General features: G+C 46.1%; 1 protein-coding gene across 1 annotated transcript in view; it reads right to left on the reverse strand.

Moving 5' to 3' along the window:
* Hs3st2 (heparan sulfate-glucosamine 3-sulfotransferase 2) overlaps positions 1–23124 on the reverse strand; it is an 87631-nt gene extending 64507 nt beyond the window's left edge. Inside the window, exon 1 of the mRNA XM_047532755.1 lies at positions 22215–23124. Coding sequence (XP_047388711.1) covers positions 22215–22699 — 485 coding nt within the window. The 5' untranslated portion in view covers positions 22700–23124. The remainder of the gene's footprint in view (positions 1–22214) is intronic.
* Between the last annotated feature and the right edge of the window lie 584 nt (positions 23125–23708).

The raw sequence follows: 23708 nt of genomic DNA on the forward strand, positions 1-23708 counted from the left end.
GAAGCTGGCTAGTCCCACAGTGGACAGCAGAGGCTGGGGAGCCGGCCGAACCAATATCTGTGCAATGCAAGATGCCAAAGCCTCAGAACAAGAAAGACCAACTAAGCTACCCAAGTCCAGGACCCAAGGCCTGGAAACGCCCTGGAGAATCATGGGCAGAGTCCACTTTGAGCTGGAGTCTGATGTTCTCAGGCAATTGCAGCAGCAATGAAGAACTCATTCAAGAAAAATCCAGTTTGCATCTGCTGTTGCTTCTTGTTCTTCCAACTTTCATTCCATCCAAGCCTCCGATTGGGCGGTGCTGCCCAATAGGTGCTATTCGACCTGCCAATCATTCCTGCACACACCCTCACGGACCCGCCCAGAAGCCTCTTAACCTTCCACATCTCTTAATCCAATCAATTCGACAATTCAGATTAACCATTACAGAAGCCAATTTGGCAAATAGGGTTATTCCCACCAGGATGACAGGAGACCCTCTGGAAAACCTTCCTAGGGATGACGAAACCCTAACTACTCCTAGGAACAAGTTAATAGCAAGATAAGACTGAAATGTTTCGTAGTAGTGATAATAATAAAATAATATCAATGTGGAAAATTGCTATAAAGTCCTTGCTGTGGGCTAGGTCTTCTTTAACCACTCTGCACATGATAATTCATGTCAATCCTCACATTATTCCTATGTGACCAGTGTTGTTATGGCTCTGGCTACAAACCAGGAAGACTGAAGAGCTGAAGAGTGAAGGATATTGCCCAAGGGGCACAGGAAGTAGAGGAGCCCAGGTTGAACCCAGGGAAGTCAGGCTTCAAGCCTCTATTTTTAATTTAAATAATAAAGAAAAATTATACAAGCATCTATGCAAGGAGAACAAAGCAAAACAAAACAGACACCCAGATCCTCCTTGCCACACACTCTCAGAGATGCCCCATGACAATCAAATCATGTTTTCAGAGATGCTTTTAGATGGAGACTGCTCTGTACATAAATAGGAAGAAAAAGAGATTTTGTTCTAAATTTCAAATCCATCAGATTATCACTCAAGTTGGAGAGAAACAGAGATTCTTTAACCTGCAAAGAACTCAATTAAATCCAGTGGGGAAAAAAAGGAATTCATAAAAGTCCATCATCTAAGAGAGAAATAAAAAGACAACTAAAGAAAGGTATGAATTAAAGGAGAAAGAAAGAAGGCTGAAGTTGTTAATATGGTTATGGAGCTAAGTTCAATATCCAATGGAGTCTTTAAAACAGAAATACATTATATAAGATGATTTAATAATTATACACAGAAGTAAACCCCTCAGTAATAAATAGCTGCCACCTGCCACTCTGCTCCTTTCTGTGACTTTTGAGGACTCCCTTTTCTGTAGTCCTCAGATGAGATTTTTGGTTTTCTTTGTGATCCTGTGTCTAGCTCTTCCATCTGTGATTGACATTTCAGCATCCTGTGATGTTATCAGCAGAGTATGGGGCAAGTGACACTCACATCAGCTCAGGATGCCATCCATGTCTCTATTAACTTGAAAATTATTTTTAAAAATCATGCTAATCAGCAAAATCATTTGTCCTTTGGTTTTTTGAGATTGGCTTATCTCACTTAGCATGATATTCTCCAATTTCATCCATTTGCCTGCAAATGCCAAAATTTTATCATTCTTTATGACTTAATAATATTCCATTGTATATATATACCACAGTTTCTTCATCCATTCATCAATTGAAGGACATCTAGGTTGGTTCCACAATCTGGCTATTGTGACAACATTACCCTATGTAAATTTATGATTACACAAATAGTATGCCTTTACTCCATGTACAAACAGAGAAACAACATGTATCCCATTTGTTTACAATTAAAAAAAAATCATGCTAAGAAAATGCCTTACATGTTCATAGCATTTTAGGAAGATTAAATATTAAGACTTGTTGTTGTTTTGGTCCTGGGGATTGAACCTGGAGGTGCTTTACCACTAAGCTACACGCCAGCCCTTTTTTATCATTTGAGACAGGGACTCCTTAAGTTGCCAAGGTTGGCCTTGAACTTTCTATCCTCCTGCCTTAGTTTCCCAAGTTGCTGGGGTTACAGGTATGGGTCACTGCACCTGGCTAAATGTTAGATTTCATCCATTTCTTTATCAGTATTTTGGAGATGTCTGAGCCTTTTGCAGACTTTTTAACAATTTTTGCAGTTATATCTTCTTTTTTACTCCTAATTTCATCCATCTTGGTTGTGATTAGATACCATAGCTGCTTGTCTATGGATTTTTCAAAGAACTAGTCCTTGGATTTATTTCTTAGAAAATCAATGTTACTGTTTTCCTTGATTCATTAATTTCTGCTTTCATGTTTCCAATTGAGTTCCTCGTTTCCTTATGTTTGTCTTGTTCTTTTCACACTGGGGGTCGAATCCTTAGTCAATTCATTTTCTTCATTTAATAAAGAAGCAAAGTTGCTGCTGGGTATAGTTTTGGTCACCTCTGACAAGTTTCCCTAAGTATTGTTTGTACACATTATTTCCTACATGTCGTACAATTGTGGTGTAGAATATCTTCTTTCACCTGAGTGATTGGCAGGTACAATTTTAACTCCCAAGGTTATCCTTTTTGTGATTTATAAGATGTTGCAATATAAACATGTTATTTTGGAATATGGAGGAACACAGAGGTAGAGAGAGCCAAAAGAATTGAAAATAGGTTGCTTCCATTAAGAGGGAATCGGAATGCCCAAAAGTCAGTGAGTGGGCTGCTGTTTCTGCTCAGCCTTCTGATATTATTTAACAGTTCAATCCATGTAGACGTACTGTTTCGATAAATGTTAACAGTGCAAAAACAGAAAAGCAAATTCCTGGCAGCCATTCCATGGACTGTGTTGGGGGAGAGACAAGCTCGGGATCACTGTTCTGTCACTCTGCATTAAGTCTTTGATTAGATATAGAGGCAGCTATTGAAAGCACGGAAATAGCTAATATAACTTCCTCTCTAGCAAAGGAAAGAAAGGGAGGAATAAGGAAAATTCCAGAACCCTACAGCAGAGTCGGGAGAGAAGGGAAAAGGAAACTGACGATGGACAAACTGATGATAAAAACATCCAAATATATTGATCATCAGAATGCGCTTTAAAATCTAGACTTTCTTGTGGAAAGATGAAAATTATCTGGCTGGATAAAATCCAGCCAAATTCAACTCACCACAAACAACAGAAATAATACAGTAAAAGCAAAGCCAACCCAGAGTAAGAAGCACTCATCCGTAAGCATCTTCTTTTAGAAATGAAAAGAAAAATCTCCAACAGAAAAAAAATTACTGAAAAATTTGGAAAATAAATGCAAATGGGTGATAAACATTTTTAAATAACCTTCAAAATTTTTCAAACTAAAAAGAGAATTTTCATGCATTGGATTAGCAAAGATCAAATAGGTGGTTAAAAATATTGACAAGGTTGAAATCAGCGCTTTGACTAGTGAAAAACAATCCTTTAGTTTCTAAAAGTGAAACATACCTGCCACAGCCATGCTGTTACAGGGGTAGGGAAAACCTGGAAATTTGTACTTTCTTTCTTTTTTAGCATGCTTATTCTTAGAGCTAAAAATTTCTTCATAAGAGATTTTTTTCCTCCCCTTAGGAAAGAAATTGGGCAAAATACTGTTGCTATCCTTTTATTTTTAAATAAAAAAAACAGGTGAAATTTAAAAGCCCATAAGTAGGTGATTTGGTTAAATGATGATGTATCTATACAACTAAATGCTGGACAAGCATTTTAAATAAATCTGTAGGTCTATACTTACCAGCATAGAAAGATATGCATGTAACGTTTTTAAATGGAATCTCCAGTTACAAAATGGCACATAAAGCACAAAATATATACTACATACACCCATATATACAGCAGTATGAAATGGTATGTAAAGTACACAGTGATTTATCTGGAATGGTAAAGAGCAAAGTTTGAATAATGGTTACAACAATGAATACGATTTGGGCTTTTTAATTCATTTATCAGTTTCTTATTTTCTCCACAATGCACAATTTCCATTTTAGTTTCTCAAAGAATACATTCACATAGCACAAAAAAAATAGAAAAAGCATATTGCAGCCGGGCCCAGTGGTGCACGCCTGTAATCCCAGAGACTTGGGAAGCTGGGGCAGGAGGGTCGCAAGTTCAAAGCTAGCCTGGGCAACTTGGTGAGGCCCTAAGCAACTAAGCGAAAGTCTGTCTCAAAATAAAAACAAATTAAAAGGGCTGGGGATGTAGCTCAGTAGTTACACACCTGGGTTCATCCTCAGTACCAAAAATATTAAATAAAAATAAAAAAGTATATAGTGAAAAGTTTTTGCTATCCCTGTTCCTTATCCACCCAATTTTATGCCTAGAAAACTGCTGTTATTTGTTCCTCATAATCATTCAGAATATATTTATGCTTAAATGAGAAAATGTGAATATATATTATACCTTTCCCCCTTTTATATGAAAGATAAAATGTTTTCCATTTTGCTATTCCTCTTACGTGAGAAATATATCCTGAGAACTTTTCACGTGAGTGGATTTTTTCTTTACCTGCTATGCTGACTTCTAGCTGGATGTATCTTTATTTATTGTTTGTTTATTTGTTTCCTGGTAGATCAATGACTGTTATAATCAGAACAAATAAAAGTATTTCTATGTTGGGGACAATATGTTTGAAGCAGCTAAACAGAAATAACCAAAGCTGACCATACAAGAGTCCAAATAGACCCATAACCACAGGAAATGGCAAAGTTGGGAAATGCATGACTTTCCCCCAGAGACCAGCACAGAATCAGAGCAGGAAGAAGAGGCACCTGCCCTCATCCTGGGCCCCTGTTTGTCCCTCTGTCAGTTCACTCCCTGGTCACACCCCACCCACCTCGGGGGCCTCCTCCTCTATGCATGCTCCCGGGTCACTGCAGCCACTTCCGTGAATTTATCATCCACAGGCCGGGGAACACCCACATCCGGGCCACAGTGCAGGTGGCTTCAGTACAATCCCCAAGTGCAAATGCCACAGAAAGAGAGATCATAATTGACAGCCATCATAATCGGTGGCCCATCCTTAGCAGGGCTCGGGAGTGGGTTTATGTGGTACATGGGGCTCCGGGAAGCAGAGCTTCTCTATAAAGTGTGGGGTGGAAGGACATGTGAGCATCTCTAGTCCAAAGTGGTTGTTCTTCTCCGGCTCTGGGGTGCTCTGGCTGGATGGGGCAATAGGGAGGTTTTGGTCCCTGCTCTGCTGGCTCAGGCTGAAGGTGGGCTAAGCACAGGGTGCTGCCTGCTCAGTCCTCAGGCGGTTAAGGGTGCTCTTGGTAGACTGTAAATAATTGTTTTTGAGAAAATCCTTGGATACTCCTTCCACTGTGGTTTCCCAGACCCATCTTTCCCTGTCCTGAATTCCTCCCAATTCTCCCCAAGACATCAGCCTGCAAGAGGAATTTGGGGATTCAGTAAAAGGATAGACTGAATCTCAAAAGAGAAATGTCCATGAGCCTCTGGAATGCAGAAAGCACCCAGGAACACTTGAAATGCAAAAGAAGCATTCCTGAGCAACCCAGCCCTCGTCCCTGGCCCTAGTCTTGGCCCATGCCCTTGACCCATACCCGGGACTGCAGAGGGAACATGAGGGCCATGTACAAGCCCTAGAAAAAGTGGCAGCAAACTGTGTAACTCCGCCCTGCCTCCACCTCTATCCAGCCCCTAGCAACTGTCCCTCTACAGATACCAACACCCCTCACCAAGCAGCTGCTGTCTCTCCCTCTGGAGACGGGCAGCGTTCTCCATTGAAGGCGCATTCCTTGCTTCACCCCAGAATAATGGGCAGCCCATTCTCCCTTAAACACTATCGCTTTCCTAAGGAAACCCCTGTCTATGCCTCTGACTGGCACGTGCTGAAGCCATTTTCCACCCACATGCCAAGGGCCCCACCTGTCCCAAGTTGAGGTCCCCTCTCTGGAACTCCCTGGACTCCAGTGACAAGCCCAATCCATGTATCTACCAAGAGTGACTCTGATGATAAGTGCACCCCCCCGGCCGCCTGCCATGGCGTTGACCTCATGCCTGGTTGAGGTGGAAGCCTGGCTGGCCTCTGAGCTGGCCCTCTGGCCCCCCAGCCTCTGTTCTGACTCCAGCATCCTTCAGGAGTGTGGATGGGGACGCAGGCGATTTCAACGCCACCTACATATTGACTCTAACTCATAATAAAAGTGGAAGATAGGGAAGCTGGTCAACTCCAGAAACTGAGCACTGGGTCTCTGCTAATTAGGAATCACACTCTACTGAGGGACATAAGATGTCCATCACTCCCTGAGTTCTATGATCATGGATGTATTTTAAAGTGTTTTTAAAAAACAACACGTTATCTTCAGAAGTAGTATACTTAATATTGGTTCTACTCCTACCCAAACTGCTGCTCCTGGTGAAGTGTGCGTTGGTGCTGGGAATTGAACCCAGGGCCTCATGCTTGCTAAGAAAGTGCTCTACCCCTTGGCTACATCCCCACTCAATAAATTTTAACACGTGTGCTGATTCACGTGACCACCCCCACAATCGGGATACAGAGCAGTCCTGAAGGGTGGCCCTACAGAAACCCCCCCAAATTCCCTTGTCTGCCTCTTCATAGTCGCCCTTCTTGCTGCCCTAAGCCCTGACAACCACCAATTTGCTCTCCAGCACTTTGGTTTTGTCTGTTTGAGAGTGTCACATAAATGGGAACACGCAGTACATAACCTTTCTTTGACGCGACATAAGGCCTTTGCGAGGCATCCAAGTCACAGTGTTTTCAAGGAGCCTTAAACAAAGGTTTCCCATCAGTGATTTCAAGTGGAATGGTAAAGAAACTTTGGGTTAGGCCTCAGGCAATATGTTGGAGAGCAGTTATTGGAACTTATCGAACCTAAAGTCCAGATACAGATTATGCAAAACCGATCCGGGAAAAAAAAAGATCTAAAAATACTGCAGAGCTGGATCTTTTCCTCCCATTTTTCAAGTCTGCGTTTGCTTTCCCATGATGCCCTATCCATTTGCAATTTAAATTGGAATCACAGCTTTTTAAACCACTCAGACTTTGTAATGTCAGCCAGTCCCTCCCAAGCTGTTGATGGACTATGACAACCAAATATGATAAAATAATACAGTGACATCAAAGCAAAAGGGATCTAAAGGGGTAGGTCAGCATTTCCCAAAGGGATATGTTCCACCTGTGATTAAGAAAAATTAGGTGGTACACACGGTCACTTTAAATGCCACCTAACCACATCATTAGGAAATAATTACCTTTCCTTTTTGACTCTGTGCAAGTCCCCCATTACATCATGAAGAAAGTCTTAGTTAGGTTCTAGAATGCTGTTAATACCTCTCCCGTGGTTTCTGATCTCCCTTTTTAGCAAGAGAAAGAGGTTACCTGGGCTGAATGGAGAACAGCCCATGATGTTGGGCTAGGACTGAATTGCATTGTTTGGTTATAACTGCATTTTTTTTTTTAATTATCACTTTCTATTTCTGGTAGGAGATGAGTCTCAGTTAGGGTCATGATAAAAGGTTTTGTTTTGAAGTAAATGCCTTTAAGTAAAAGTTACCAGTGGATTTTACTATGATGTCAAGTAAATGAGGATATTTATAGATATGTCCAAAAACCAACTGTGAAGATCACACAGCAATGGTTAAAGGTTGGGAAATAATCCATTAGGTTTTGGGAAGAACACTGATGGTCTCCTGATTGGGGAGCTTGCAGACAGATTGTCCCAGAGGCAAGATACAGCGGGGATGGTCTCCCAGCTCCTTCACCAATGGTTCATTCAGACCCTCAATACTGATCATGCAACCAATTCCAATGCACCTTCCTTTGCACAAAGCTTTGCTTGACTTTAAAGAGAACCGTGTCATTTCTGATGAAGTCGTGATGGGGATTTGTTCTCCTGAGAGGTGGTCACCTTCTCTGCTCATCACACTTATCCCTCCAGCCTTCTTTGTCCCGTCTGCACCTCCAACCCTCCAACCCCTGATTCCAATGTTCCTCTCTCTTTCTGCAGGTGCTCAGTACTGATCAAGACTCATCCTTCCTTGTCCCTCTCCTTGTTAGCAAGATCTCCCTCTCTTGGTTGAATTCCAAACCTTTAGAATCAGAGAGTCATTCAACTTCTGTGCAAAGTCATCTCTAAAACATGAACCTCTGGGCACCTCTTACCCCATTCAGGTGGCCGATGCCAAGAGAAACATATAGAGGGATGGGGAAGCTCTGCGCCATTGTAAGCTGGGAGCAGTGACTGAGCTTCCCACAGAGAAGCAGTCTGGAGCAGTGACGGCTTCATAAACTCAGCATCCTGCAGGAATTCTGTGGGCATGCCCGTTGTGTAACGAACGGCATGTGGTGGAGATGGCTGACTCCCTCCCTGGGGTCCAGTTCTGCAACCAAATGGTTCTCTCCAACCACAGGCCATTCTGGCTCCAGACTATTCTCCTTCTCATTGGCCAAAGTGATAAGACCCCAGCGTTCCTCACATTGACAAAGGTCCACAGTATGGCAATGACCTTCTCTTGTCTTCCAGGCATGGCCGTCCGCTTAGTGATGGTCATAACTACTTCAAACACAAGACTGGCGGGAAGACCAAGAGAAATCAAAATAAAATCAAATGTCTTAATATATCAAATCACTACAGCAACCTAGGAGGCAGGAACACTTGATAGGCTCATATTACAGAGGAAAAAAACAAAGCTTAAAAAGATGGATCAACATATCCTGCAGTAAAAACAGGGCCGAAGTGATATTAGAAACCAGTAGTATCTATGTCTAAGGCCCAACCTCTCAGATTCAAAAAATGGCAGATGACAGATAACACCTGGCCCCCAAATTAGTGCTGTAAAAGTTGTGAATCCATGAGACACAATTATAAATGGAGAGTTCACATTTTTTAAAGGTCATATTTTAAGATTTTTTTTCTGGAAGGAAAAAATAGCTGGGTAATCTGGGGATGGCCAAAAAATTCATTTGGAATTGACTGGTGGTTGCTGTCTGTAAATGGGACAAGTACTCACTCTAAGTGGGACTTGTGTCATTGAGACAAGTCCCCCCCCTAGTCTTATTGTCCCCAAGTCAACATCATTCATTCCTTCGCATGTCCATGGGGTCCCCAAGGATACTGAGTGTTTGATGCTGTCTCTGCTCCATAGGACATAAACTCTGTAAAGTTTGGTCTTGCCATATTCAAACAGCTCAGATCCTCTCTATCCTCCTACGCTTCTCTTGGCATTAGCCACCTTGAAGGAGCAGAGGTGTTGGAGGTTCATGTTTTAGAGATGACCTTGTTTGCACAGTTGTCATGGGAATGATGCCCAAGTTCCAGAACCTATAAATGGTTTTGACAGAAGTACCTCCCAGAATTATTTACAACTATTTCCTCCTCTTCATCTCCAGCAGGAAAAAAAAAAAAATTGAATTAAGTCAAGTTCTTTCTCCCCCGGTAAAAAGAATGACAGGCAGAAATTTGTCCAAGTTACCCTGGAACATCCGGGTAATGGAGATGTTTGGGCTAGAGAAAATACAAGAAAGGGCGTCTGAAGCAGGGAGTGTACCACCGCCCAGCTTCGCGATGACTTAACTCATTTTTCATGGAATTAATAATTCAGATCCTACACTGTTTCAGTGAGAAGTGGCTATAAACTGCAGAGAGTTTAACCAACCACTTCTGAAAATGGGGATTGATCCTGGGAAATGCTACCTCCACTTTAAGCCATCTCGCCTGAACAAAATGAAAGCTGTTAGATGATTTCATATCTTCATTAAAACCATCAAAGCAGAAACACACTGCGAAGAGCCTGCCAAAGCAGAGAACATTTCCCTACGCTTGGGCAGCTTTGGGGAAGTCAGGAAGCGTCGGGTCCCGATTATCTTGAAGGAAGACTGTAGTGTTCAATTCTGTTTGAAGGAAACCACACACAAAAGCCCCCTAAATCTGTTAATGTCATCAAGGCAGCTACCTTGACATGCATACCGATGAGGCTGGAAAAAGAGAGAGCCGCTGAGTGGCACCCACAGAGTCACGCGTGACTTTTCAGGGTTGGAGCAAAGCTGATTCAACCTTCAAAGGCTCTCAGGAGTTTACCTAAGAACTCTGCTGTTATAAAAACGGTCCCGAAGACACCTAGAAAGAGGGATTCCACCATCTTCCACCTATTTGGGAATGAAGACTGTAGCCTACAGTTAAACATAACAGTCTTCTCTTTGGTTAGTTGAGGGGTCACTTACAGACGCATGCTTGACCAGTCAGGTCAAGGGCCGTACTGGGCAGAGTGCTGGGTTCAAACCCCAACCTGTCACTTACAAGGGCCTGAGAGCTTGCACGTCCATAGTAGATGGAAACATTCAATGCAGACACTCTAAAGCTCAGGCACCAACCCAGCAGCAGCACCATCGCCATCGCCACCGCCATCGCCACCATCCTGGACTCCGGCCTCTCACACATCATCTCCATGCAGCCTACTGGCAAATCCTGCAGCTGCTGGAATGACCTCTGCCTCCTCCCCTGACCCTGCAGCAGCCTCCTAACCACTCTACCTGCTTCCGTCCGTGGCCCCCCACAGCAGCTCAAGAGACCCTCTTAAAAACGTAAGTCAGATCCCAGACTCCTGAACTCCAGGCCATCCAACCTCCCGTTGAATCAGAGGAGGATCCAAAGTTCTTGCAAGGCCCTGCCTGTCTAGCTCCTGGTCGCTCTCTGCATTTGCTTCCTGTCCCTCTTCTCCTTGCTCATTCACTCTCCCATCCCGGCCCCAAGGATTTCCTCCATCATGCCAGCTATTCTGCCGTCACCGGAGTCTTTGCCTGTTTTCCCTTCGGCTCAATTGTTCTTCCGCCAGATCACAGCCCTCTTGGCCCCTTTACCTCCTTCAGTTCTTTGCTCAAATACCACCTTCTTAGTGAGGCCTTTCCTGACCACCCTATTCAAAAGTGCAGCTCCCTCCCCCCAAGCCCTCTCTCCCCTCCTTCCCTACCATGCTCCCACAACTGACACAGATGTTTTGCTCACCCCATTGACCAAACCTCCCACCCTGTAGAAAGTAACCAGCATGAGGACAGGGATTTTGATGGTTTCCTGCTCTCTCCCCAGTGACCACCACGGTGCCTGGCAAAGAGCAGGTGTGCAATAGATACCTGTGGGCAGATGACTGAATAACCAACACCCAAATCCCCTCATCCCATCAGAACCAGCGTGACCAGCCAAATGAAGGGAGAGGGGCAGTTGGTGACCTCAGGACACTCACTGATCCTTAGTCAGTGCATTCACTCAACAAATATTTATTGAGCGCCCACTGGGTGCCAGGCACCAGTCTGAGCTATGGAGATAAAGTCCTTAAGAAGACAGAAAAGGTTTACAACCTGTTGGGGAGACACAAGTAAAAAGGAAAATGAACAAGGGAATTTTGAATTGCAATAAAGAGTATGAAGTCAGTAAACCAAAGTGGTGATGGATGCCAGAGAGGGATGAGGAAGGACAGCCAGCTTGGACCAGGTGGTTGAGGAGGACCTCTTCAGAGAGATGACATAGGAACTGGATCCTGCACGACAGGAAGCAGTCAGATCTGGAATGTTCTGGGGAAGGAGGGAACCCAGTGGAGAAAATAGCAACTCAAATAGCCTAAAGCATAGGCATCAGCCCTCCCAAAAGCCTCTCTGGCTTCCCTGAGTGGGGTCCCCTCCTCTGTGACTCCACAAAGGCCAGGGGCTTCTCTCTCAGCAACTCTTACATGTGACTTGGTTTCCCCTTCTGCTCTTCTTTCCCTTTTCGTTTTCCCAGGGCTTAGCACAGTATCTGGCACATAGCAGGTGGTCAATAAACGCCTGCAGAACTTAAGTGATCTGAAGTGACTGCTTTGTGATTTGACGGTAACCCGAGAGAAATTGTGGAATGAATACAGCAGCCCTAGAGGGCCACCTGGTCATCAGCCTTGTGCCCGATTTCTCTGTCTAAAGAAACCCTGACTACCCACCGAGTCCAGATAACATACGGCCTCCTTCAGGAAGCCTTCCCAACTTCCCCCTGCTGGATTGCATCTCCTTTCTGTGCCCCTGCAGTTTTCCTAGTATCTCAGGATGGAACCTACCCCCATCTGACTCGCACACAAATACTCCATGAATATCTCAAAATCCCACCGAACGGTGAAGAGCCCAGAGGCAGGACCTGTGTTCTATTCACCTGTGTCCTCTGGATTGAAATCCGTAAGGGTGTGATGAAGAAATCAAGGACCAATAAAGACAACTAACGCCTGTCAGACACTGTCTGGGTGCCAGAAATGTCTAGAACATTTTCTGTGGCCATTGCTCATGGAATCCTCACAGCAACCTTACCTGACAGTTGATACGATCAGTCCCAGTATGCAGAGGGGAAAACTGAGTCACAGAGAAGCAACAGGTTGGTGGATACACTCCAAGCAGGTGGTGGAGCTGAGATTCCAACACACTCCTCCTGATTCTAGAATCCAAGCTTTTCATCACTCTACTGAAACTTCCTCTCTGACTAACTGCCTCCCTTCTACAGTTTCACCTTCTGCAGTTGCAGTTGCCCAGGGTCCACCATGATCCAAAAATATCAAAGAGAAAATTCCAGAAACAAACAATGCATACATTTTAAGTTGTGCACTGTTCTGAATAGTGTGATAAAGTCTCACACCAACCTATTCCACCCTGCCCCATCCCACCTGGGAATCATCCTTTGCCCAGTGTGTCCACCTTATATACGCTACCTGCCAGGTAGTCACCTAATAGCTGTCTCAGTTATCAGATCGACTGTTACAATAGCTCAGCACTTACATTCATGCAGCCCTTACTTTACATAATAGCTCCAAAGTTCAAACTGATGCTGGCAATTTGAAGTTGCAAAGGGCTTCCTTTAAGTGAAAAGGTAGAAGTACAATAAAATATTTTGAGAGAGAGACCACATACCTTCTACTAAAGCACATTGTTCCAATTGTTCCCTTTCATTGTTGCTGTTGTTGATCTCTTGGCATGCTTCATTTATAAATCAAACTTCATCATATGTGTGTATATAAATACATACATCTAGATAGATATGAAAAATGTAATACATAGAGGGTTTGGTACTCTTCATGGTTACAGACATCCACTGGAGTCTTGGAACACATTCTCTGCTGATAACATTTCCTTCTTTCCATTTTGATTCATCTCCATGTCTTTTGAATCTGGGCTGCTCTCTCTCTCTTTCTTCAAAAAGATCCGTCTTCTTACTGCTTCCCCGGAGCCAGGCTCCACCTGGGGCATTGCTTCAGTACCCACTCATTTCTCCACCAACCTCAGGTAGAGCTGGGTTCCTTCATCAGCAGTGAGCACCCGGGTCAGGGGAACACTGAACTGGCAAGAAGCCACCTGCCACCCGTTCATGACTGTCTGTCCAACTCAAGGCAGGCTTGGGGAGCCCTGCTGTCACAGACACCCTTAAATTGCCTCTGTTAACAACAGAGGGGAAGTCCCAGGGACCCTTTTCCCCAGTGGTGCTCCCTTTACACAGCTAAAATGATGTGTGAGGAACTCTATCACCTTCTGCTCTCAATGAGCCTCATGGCATGTATCGGAACAGAAGAAATGAAACTTTGCACCCAAAGACTTTTTTAAAGGGAACCCCATCTCACACTCACCTCAGAATTAAAAGAAAATACCTGGAACCAACCTAGATGCCCTTCAACAGATGAATGAAAAAACAAACTCTGGTATCTGTACACAATGGAATATTACTCAGCCATAAAGAAGAATAATAATATGGCATTTGCAAATAAATGGACAGAATTGGAGAATATCATGCTAAGTGAAATAAGCCAATCCCCAAAAACCAAAGGCCGAATGTTTTCCCTGATAAGTGGAGAATGATATATAATGGGGGGTGGGGGTGGGAAGTGAGAGAAGAGTGGGGGAACTTTAGATTATGTAGAAGGAAATGACAGAGAGCAGGATATGAAAAATGGTGGAATGAGACAGACGTCATGACCCTATGTACATGTACGATTACACGCATGGTATGAATCTACATTGTGTACAACCATAGAAATGAAATGATGTACCCCATTTGTGTACAATGAATCAAAATGCAGTCTGTAAAAACTTAAAAGATAAATAAAAAAATAATAATAATAAAAAAGAAAATACCTGTGAACCCCTTTCCTGGAAGTTGCTGATTGCATAGTGAAAACAACTTTCTCTCCGACTTTTGGGCAGGCCAAAGCCTGCAGATACGTAACAACTGAGGTAGATCTGAGCGACGTGGGGAGACTGTGGATTTCCACTAGGGAGGATAATGAAGAAACCCACAGTAACCTTGTGCTTTATTTGTTTTTCCTTTAAATACCCACTATGCCCTTTCTTCATACCCACTATACCCTTTCTTCAGGGAACCTGGTTCTTCCAAAGGTTACACACCCTTGTAAGTATTCCAAATAGAGACACTTATTATGCTCCTATTTGTTCTGGGTTTTCCTCTGGCTTGTCTCTCCCGATCATTAACACTTCAAAGGAGTCGGAAAAAGCTAGAACCATCATTGGAATTACTTAAGGGATTTTCTGCAAAGTTTCCCATGATGTCAGTGGTGGTCCAAGTATTACACGCCACACGGACCTTCTAAACACCACCAAATCACACAGGGAGAAAATTTATTATCTTTTCCATTTCCCCTCCAACCCTTCTGATTCCACCAAGGAGAAAAGTCTCACAGAGATATTACTATTTCTTTAACTGCCTAGTAGTACATCCTAATATACCCTGTTAAACAGAGAGAGAGAGAATGCTGCAGGCTTGGAACATTCCAGACATGCCATTTAGCAAAAAATTCAATAACACTGTTTTGTTTTTAATCCATCTATATTTGTGGTTATTTTCTAATTACGGCAAGTGATGCTGGTTTTCTATTTAGGTGGTTTTTAAAATAAAGTTGCTTTGCAAAAGTATTTATTTTAATCATATTTGCACAGGATGTGTTAGGTTTACAGGCACATAGCATATCTTCAAAAGGATACCCCAAAACAGATTACCTGTCATTGCTTCTGGAAAGAGGAACTTCATGGTTACAAGATGGGACAGGAAGGAGGGGAAATTTTTTTTCAGAATATCCTTGTCACTTTTGAACTGCATTACATGAATATATTAGAATATATTCTCTATGCTACAATATACAAACTAAAGGAAAAATAAACCTGGCTTTTTATGAAAAAATTAAAATTTAAAAAATTAGGTTGATTTTTAAATAGATACATAAGAATATGAAAATTATACATAGCAATAGTGCTATAATTTGGATCTGGAAAAATTAGAGAAAGGCCCTGTGTTGAAGGCTTGGCCCTGTTTGGTGTTATTGGGAAGTGGTGGGACCTTTAAGAGGTGGGATTTGGTGGAAGGTCTTAGGTTATTTGGAAGCCAAACCCCTCCCATCTCTCTTTTATTTCCAGACATGAGTGAGAATCTCCTCTGCCACCCACTCTCACCAACTGACCATGGACTGAAACCTCCAAAACTGAATCGTGATAAATCTTTCCTCTTTTTAAATTGATTATCTCAGGTATTTTGTTACAGTAACATAAAGCAGAAGGAAGTACAAAATGGGGTGCCATGTGATGTTTCAATACATGCACACGCTACGTCATGTTTAAACCAGATTAACTGTATATAGGTCCTCAAAAATATCCTTTCTTTATGGTGAAAACATTCGAAATCCTTCCCCCTAGTTTTCTGAAGTATACAGTATGTTTTTGTTATTTAAAGTCACCCTACTGTGCATTAGCACATCAGAACTTCTTGCTCCTCTCTAACTGTAACTTGGCAGCCACAGATCAACCCTTCCCCAATCCTCTCTCCCCTGTTCTCTTCCCCAGCCTTTGGTAATCACCATTATAATTTTGAATGAATTTAGCAAAAATATTAAGATAACAGTAAAGGTTGTCCCAGGCTTTGAATATATGACAGTGACATGAAGAAGGTTGAGGTCTAGAAAACACTGCCTGCAAATTGGTGGGAGCTCTGTCACCAATTGGAAGATGACAGTGAGAGGTCCCCAGGTTTCCATCCGGAGCAGATACCCCTCATTTTCCTCCTTGGGGAGCAAAGATGGGAACTGGTGTCTCTGAGCACTGAGCTGGAACTACCCTTAGCTCCTACGATTCAAAGAACCCCGGGAAGATGCACCCCATAGACTTGTGCCCAGGAAATCCATGTGATGCTGAAACCCCAGATCATCCAACCGGCACCTCCGGTCCATGTCTCCTGGAAGAACATGCTCAGTTAATAACCCCCTGTCCCTCATCCCGTCACTTCATCTTCCTGAGAAAACCCTTGGGAGGGCAGCCTGGGACCCACAGCCCAGCTGTGTAGCTTGACAAGCAGCAATTACCTCTGAAATGTTGAGTTATTTCCACTCACTGGTGGCTTTTACCCACCTTGTCAAGCTGCTCTTGGACTACAAAGCACTTCAGCCCATCGGTACGGCCCATTAGGAGAAAAAAGTGGCAGCGGAGCCAGCCTGCAGCAGCCTGGCACGGAGCCTGGCAATGGTAGGCGTTTAGACAAAGAAATGGATTAACCCGCCTCGAAGTCAGCTCTGGGGGAGACGGTGAGCCCCACAGGTTAAGGTTGGCTGTGTGACCGTCCAGACCCCTCCAGCCTGCCTCATGGCCCATGAGTCTACTTATCTACCCCCCAACCCCAGGTGCTGAGCCCTCACACATGGGAACCGCCTCCCCTCCAAGTCTTCCAGCAGATCCAGATCAATAGGGAGCTGTGCGCTTCCACCCCCTCCACACCCACTCTGTCACTCAATCATTCAGAAATGATTCATGGAGGCCGAACCAAAGGCAAGAAAGCTATTCTACAGTCCTGCCTACCAGAGGCAAGGAACACTAACAGGTAATAGCACCTATTGGCATCAACTCTGCACCAAAGCCATCAGGGCCTGTATGAATGTGCCCCCAAACACAGAGGTACGGTGAGGGCCTTTGTGCATCAGCCTTTGGAGAACATACCTACCGTGGCATCTTATCTCCGGGGTACCAACCCACACCTTCTCTAATTTTGGGATAGATGCTTTCTGGGAGATGGCATGGGTAACATTCAAAAACCCCAAATGGGTGCAGCTCCTTGACCAATCAGAAGAGATGCTGGTTGGCTACAGAGAGGAAGCAGGGTCTGGGAGGGTCCCTGCCTGTCAGGTACTCCCTAGGTAGTCACCTTCACTTGCTCTTCGGAAGGTCCAGTGGGTTTCAGGCTAGCTGGGTAACTCAAGTCTCCCAAAGCAGAAGGCATCTTAGTGTGGGTTGAGGGGCTCTCGACCAACATGGATGCACCACAATTCACTGAACCCGATATCCATCGCCGTTCATGAGACACATTCTTATCTCAAAAGGGGGAGGTTCTCGGATAAATGATATTTTGACCTTTTAAAACCCCAAACAGCTTAACAGTGTAGGCCAGCTGAAGAGCTTGGTGGCTCTCAGGACCTTCTCCACCCCAATATCCACATCCCAAAGGTTTTGGGATCCCATGCTCTCCTACTGTCCCTCTAAGCTCCAGTGTGGGGGGGGGCAGAGAGTGGAACCAGCTCTTCAAAAAGCCTCCTTGAGCAGAGACAGTTCTGCTTGCCCATTCTGAATGTTCCCTGGTGCCTGACAGGAGCTGTACATGGGCTGGAACTAACAATTATATCTCCAGCATGCTGTGCAACTGACAGAGAGCTACAGGACAGATGTGGGGTTCAGGGACTCAACGGTTTCATTTAATCAGAGTGTGTGACATTCCCTTGGACCAAGGCAGGAAAACTCCTTATAAAGACATAAGTCTGCAGAGACGCCGGGTCTGTGCATACGAGCGCATGCAGGTGGGTGTGTACCTGTGTGCATCTGTGCACACCCGGTGAGCAAAGCTCCCCAGTCTGCCTGGCACGGGATCAGTTTGCACGGGATCTGCATGCAGAAGGCTCTTCACCTCTGCCTCTGGGTTTATGTCTTCCGCATGTCTGCTGTTCCAGTCGGGCTTTCCTGTTAGAATATGACTTCTTGACTAAAATGAGCTTGATGATGTGATCGATTTCCCTCTATGCTTTTTATCTCTATCACTTAGACCACTGCCTCTGGGGCCAAGGCTGTGTCTTTTTTTTGCCTTACACAGTCCCCCAGACTGTGGATGCTGAACAAGTAAATAACCCAAGTTGTGAAATGGAGTCTAAAATTTACAGAACAGTCTCATCTGTCAAAATTTGGACACCAGAGCACAGAGTCAATTATCACATATTAACTTGCTCATGTTGGCATTTTAATGCATTTAGAAAAGATTCTCTCTCTCTCTCTCTCTCTCTCTCTCTCTCTCTCTCTCTCTCTCTCTCTCACACACACACACACACACACACACACACACACACACCCTGCCAGCCCAGAACACAAGCAAAACTCAGGATGTTTTAGGTAAAACTCAGCTTCCCCTCAGACCCTAAAGATTATAAGACACAGGCAAGCTTCTATTTCTTTATAAAAGATGAAGACACTGAATAGTCTCTCTCATGCAAACTTCAGTAAAACAGTAGCATCCCAAATATACTCTTAGATTTTTAGAAGCTTTTTTACAGATTGTCTTATATGATTTTCTTAAGATCATAAAGTAGGTCAGGCATAACATGCCCATTTTAAAGGTGAGGAAATTGATACACAAAAGTGCGCAGCGACCTTTTATCGATGCACAAGGAAGAAAGAAAGGAAAGGAAGAAGGAAGAGAGGGAAGGAACAATGGAGGGGAAGGCAAAGGAAGGAGGGAGGAAAAAGGAAGGAAGGAGAGGGAAGGCAGAGAGGGGGAAGAAAGTAGAAAGGAAGAAAAAGTAAAGTATAAAACCGTTGTTTAGAAAAATTCCTCTGTCCCATTTTGGTAAGAGCTGTAGAGACAGAAATGAATAGTTTTCATAGTAATAGTGCTAATGGTGATAACTAGAGTGTTGGTAGCAAAGTAGCAGTCACAGTAGCAACAGTGGTAACGTTATTGCCTTATCTTGATATACCAAATAATTTTCCATAATTTTCATATGCCGTGTTTCCTTCATCCTTCAAAACCAGCTTCCAGCAGAGTTACTACAGGTCCCATCTTCTGATGAGGCAGCTGAGATGCAGGAGGATCCCCTTTCTTTCAATTGCACAGTATCTGGGGACCACCTCTCATCTCACTCGGGCGATCCTGTTTTGGCTCCCTCATAAACCTGGTGTCACTCTGCATACCTGTCTAATGGATCCTACCCTGAAGGTTCAGCTGCTGCCTTGGTGAGTAAATTTGGAGAAGGAAAACCCAGGCCAGACAGGTGAGGAAAGCATCAAAGATGAGATCACAGGACGATGTGTGAAATGGGAGGGACACACCATAGCAGGCTGGGCTCTCTAAGTGGGGCCTGATTGAACCAGCTCCCAAGAAAGGGCTCAGTCTAGGAGCAGGGAAGGTACAGCTGAGTCTTCTGTCCTTCCGGCTGATGGTGTCGTCTAGTGACATCACCCTGGCTTCCGGCATCATATCTCCATGCACCCACAGAAAGAAGTCTCACCGATGGTTCGGGGATAATGATTTTGATTTTTCTACAGTCTATATGGATTGAGGCCTCCTGACCCACAGAGTATCACCAGGGGCTTTGGTGTGAGAAGACCACAGTGAGACCCACTGCCTGCAATGTGATTCTGCAACTGTCTTTGGAAAACACAGTCCACCATTAAGGGCATGAAGACCCCTCGGCCATATCTACCTAGTGAGCACTGGTTTTATTGATGGCCAAGGTGTGCAATGACAAGGGTAGTGGTAGAGAGAAGAACATTCTATCACCCTCCATACTTAGCTCATGGCATTCAGAAAGAAAAGCAGAACATGGATTTTTTTTTTAAAGAATTCCAGAAATCCCCATCACTTCTGCAATTATGCATGTTACTTGAGTGATACAAAAGGATAAGGCGCATACTGAGAAATGTTCTGGAGATGATGGAAACAGAATCCAAATGGGCAGTATTACCTTGTGCAGAAATGGTGAGCCACACCGAAACCTCTGACTCTGGGGGTGTCAATTAGCACCAACCACACATCCCTCTCCTGATTGCTGGAGCCTTCCAGTCTTCCTGGGCAAGGGATGAGGATAGCAGTTATGACCAGACCTCTGGGCTAATTATTCTTTTAGAAATATGAAGGAGGAAAGGGCGGTGGGGCAGGGGGGAGTAGAGAGAGAAGCGGAGCTGTCAGTGTGCTTGATGTTAAATAAAACCTACTAAGACTCAGCTGAGAATTTTAGCAGAATCCAAATGTGCTAGGGGAAAAAAAAAAAGTATGGTTCCCATCTCTAAGGTTCACAGCTAAGCTGGCTTAGAATCACACATGCCAAGGTTAAAAATAAAAAGCAGTCATCCCTGAATGACACAGGCTCTGGGAAGGAAGCCTGAAGTATGTTTGGAGGTGGAGGGAAGAAAGGGGAAGGAGAACCTGGGTTCAGCATCCAGGTGCTTATTAGAGGACACATTACCTAAAAGTCAGACACTCAAAATGTTGCTATTTGGTACTTAAAAGGTACTTCACATTGGCAAAAGATTTCATCACACTCTTCAGATGTTCCATGGAGGAAACCCTGGCATGGATCTGAGTGGCTATGGCTGACCCACTTGGGCTGGGTGTTACTGCTCATGCATCTGCCAGGGTGGACTGACTCAGTGTCCTCAAACACCAGTGGGTCACAGTTCAGAAAGCATGATGGGCCATCAGCATGGAGTCCCACCTGCCACTGTATGCCACCCTATTCCACAAACCAGACAAAATGGTGTCAGGGACACCCACAGACCAGTGGTCCCCTGCTTGGTTCCACTGCAGACAGATTGTGTGTCTGCTTCCTGAGGACAGTATGTGACCCATCCCTACAGCCACAACCACTGTAGACAGAGGCCAGTTGGTAAAGGTGCCACATTGGCCCTGTAATTTCCTCTTCTTGCAAAGACAAGTCTTCCTATTATGAGTCCCATGAGTCTAATGAAATTGTCCTTTGTCCAATGTGCTTATGACCTCTACTGCCTAAAGGCTTACTTTTATGAAAATGAAAGAATCAGCCTCAGCTACTCTTTTTACCATCTCACCCCTCCACAGTATGCAGATGTCTCCAGAATGTCTTCAAGGAATCAGTAAATGCAAGAAGTCCACAACCATGTGTCATGGGGAATCCATACATTACACCAGCTGCAGGGACACCCTGACTTAGCCTATGTGGGCTGATCTTACACTTGGGCACCACACAGGGTTTGGGGGGGTTGCTACCTTATAGAAGACTCATTGTATGCTTAGGCACCCCAGCCTAGGTAACTCTGAACCCTGACAGTGCAACAGAGGAGAGGACAGTCCACCCCCTAGGATTCCAGTTCGCCTTCATTTGAGGTGCCCTCCTGTATTCCAAATTCCACATCTTGAATGCTAAGTGGAATTTTTACACCTTTAATGCACTTTAACAAAGTATTTGGAAGCAGACAAGGCAAAAGCGGTTTCCCTGCCCATTGTGATAGACCAGAAAGAGGCTGGGAGAGTTGAAGGAACTTGCTCAAGCTAAGTGACAGAGCCAGGATTCAAATCCAGGGTTCTTTACGTGACTCCAACACCACTGACCCAGGTCAGATCTACTGCAGGGGGGTCAGCACCTGTACAGCAGCAAATACCTGGGGCTGGGAACGAGACTCCCCAAGGGTCTTTCTCATTCTCCAGACCTCAGCAGATGTCCTCTCATTCTGATTGAACCATGGGGACCTGTCCTAAGCAGATCCCTTACGGAAGGGGGCTCTGTCCTGACTTCTCAGAGTCCTTCAGGTACCAGGGACCAGAAAAGATCTACCGAGGGTCAGGATAGGATTATGGTCAGGCAGCACATGCCCTGCCCTGCCCTTTCCCCGGGAGCCCTGCTCCATCCGCTTTAAAGGCTGAGCACTGAGCCAGCTCTCCAGCTGGCACTGAGGTTTGACCGGAAATCTCCCTTTCCCTACAGCGACTCCACGGACAAGAGGGAACGCCCTTTGCAGTAATCCTGTGAAGTTTTGAAAAAATCCTCTGCTAGAGTCCCCGACCCGCCATGTGTTAGATTGAACCCACACATCAAACCGGGCTAATGGGAAAACTCAGGAGATGATTCCAAGGATGGAGACGACTGGAGCCCCGGCGCAGGGAGTGGGGCTCCCCCTCCTTACCTGTACCAGTCCAGCCCGCGGCCGTAGTTCCTGTCGAAGAAGTGGGGCTCGGTGCCCAAGGCCCGCACGTCCGGGTGCACGCGGATAAACTCCAGCACCGCCCGAGTGCCCCCCTTCTTCACACCCACAATGAGTGCCTGGGGCAGCCGCTTGGTACCCAGTTTCGGTGAACCAGAGTGGTTGGAACCGGAGAGACGAGGGGCGGGCACGGCGGCCGCGGGCGCGCTGGGAGCGCTGGGCTCGCTGGGCGTCGGCCCGTGGGGATCACAGGGGAGGGACTTCTGGAGAAGTTTCTGGCCGCTCGAGCTGGGGCCGCGGAGGCAGCGAGGCGCGCCGAGGAGGCGGCTCCGGCCGAGGTCGTCGCAGCAGCACAGGAAGCTGTAACACAGGTAAGTGCAGGAGAGCGAGAGGGTGAAGGCGAAGAGCAGCCTGCGCGCCCTCCGCGGCTGAGGTGGCCCCGCACGGCCCAGGACCCTATAGGCCATGGCTCCATGGGCCCGCGCCGGGGGTCATGGTTTCCGAGGGGGCACCTGCGGCGGAGCTGCTGTGGCCCTGCGTTGCCTAGAGGGCTCGCGTGGCTCTGCCCCGGCCGCGTGGGTCGGGTGTAGGGGGCGCCGTCTTCTCCAGGCGCTGCTGGCCAGGGCGCGCACCATGCCCGGGGATTCCGGGGGCTGCGGCTCCTCGGGGAACTGGCGGCTGCATTCCCAACATCTCCTGGTCCTAGGCGATGGGGCTCCGGGCAGCGGGGCGGCTCCCGGCGCTCCTGGCTCTTACGTGCGCCGGGTTCAGAGCGCGCCCAGCGCCCGAAGCCCCATTCCTGATGCTCGGAGCGCGGCGCACAGAACGCTCGGCGGCCGCGCGACTGTACCCGCTGGAGGGCGGACCGGACGGTGGCGCTGGCGCCGGCCGCGTTCCGGCTCCTCGGGAAATGCCGAGCGGAGCGCGCTGCCGGCTCTATTTAAGGAGTCGCCTGACGTCAGCCGCGCGGGTCCCCCGAGCCCGCACCGCGCCCGGGGACCTGGCCCGCCCCCTGCTCCTCCACTGTCTCACTCCTCTCGGGTACACACTACCCCAGGCCCTCCCCATGCAGGCCGCTTCGTAAGGAGCCTGACCAGCCCGGGGCGGCGATGGAAGGGTGTCTAGGTACATCGTGTGCTCCGCCAGAAGGCTGGACATCCCCACAACGCCGACCTCTCGACACCGAGGGGTAGAACCCAGATTGCGCCAACAGCCAGTCCAGACAGAACTGGGCGCAGACGGAAGCGTCCTGCCCTGATACGTGGTTCCACTCCACTGACCCACACACGCACCACACGCACCGGAGCTCCGGGCCCGGACACACCCCCACACCACCCGAGGGGACGGGACGGAGAAAACCCCTAATTTCGGCATAGAAATGCAGACAGGGACACGCCCCCTCCTCCCGCGCCATCTCGCCCAGCAGACACACACAGCCCGGAATCGGACATCGTGCAGCGTGCGCACACACGCCTG

Source organism: Sciurus carolinensis, chromosome 18, assembly GCF_902686445.1.
Source record: "Sciurus carolinensis chromosome 18, mSciCar1.2, whole genome shotgun sequence".
Taxonomy (NCBI): domain Eukaryota; kingdom Metazoa; phylum Chordata; class Mammalia; order Rodentia; family Sciuridae; genus Sciurus; species Sciurus carolinensis.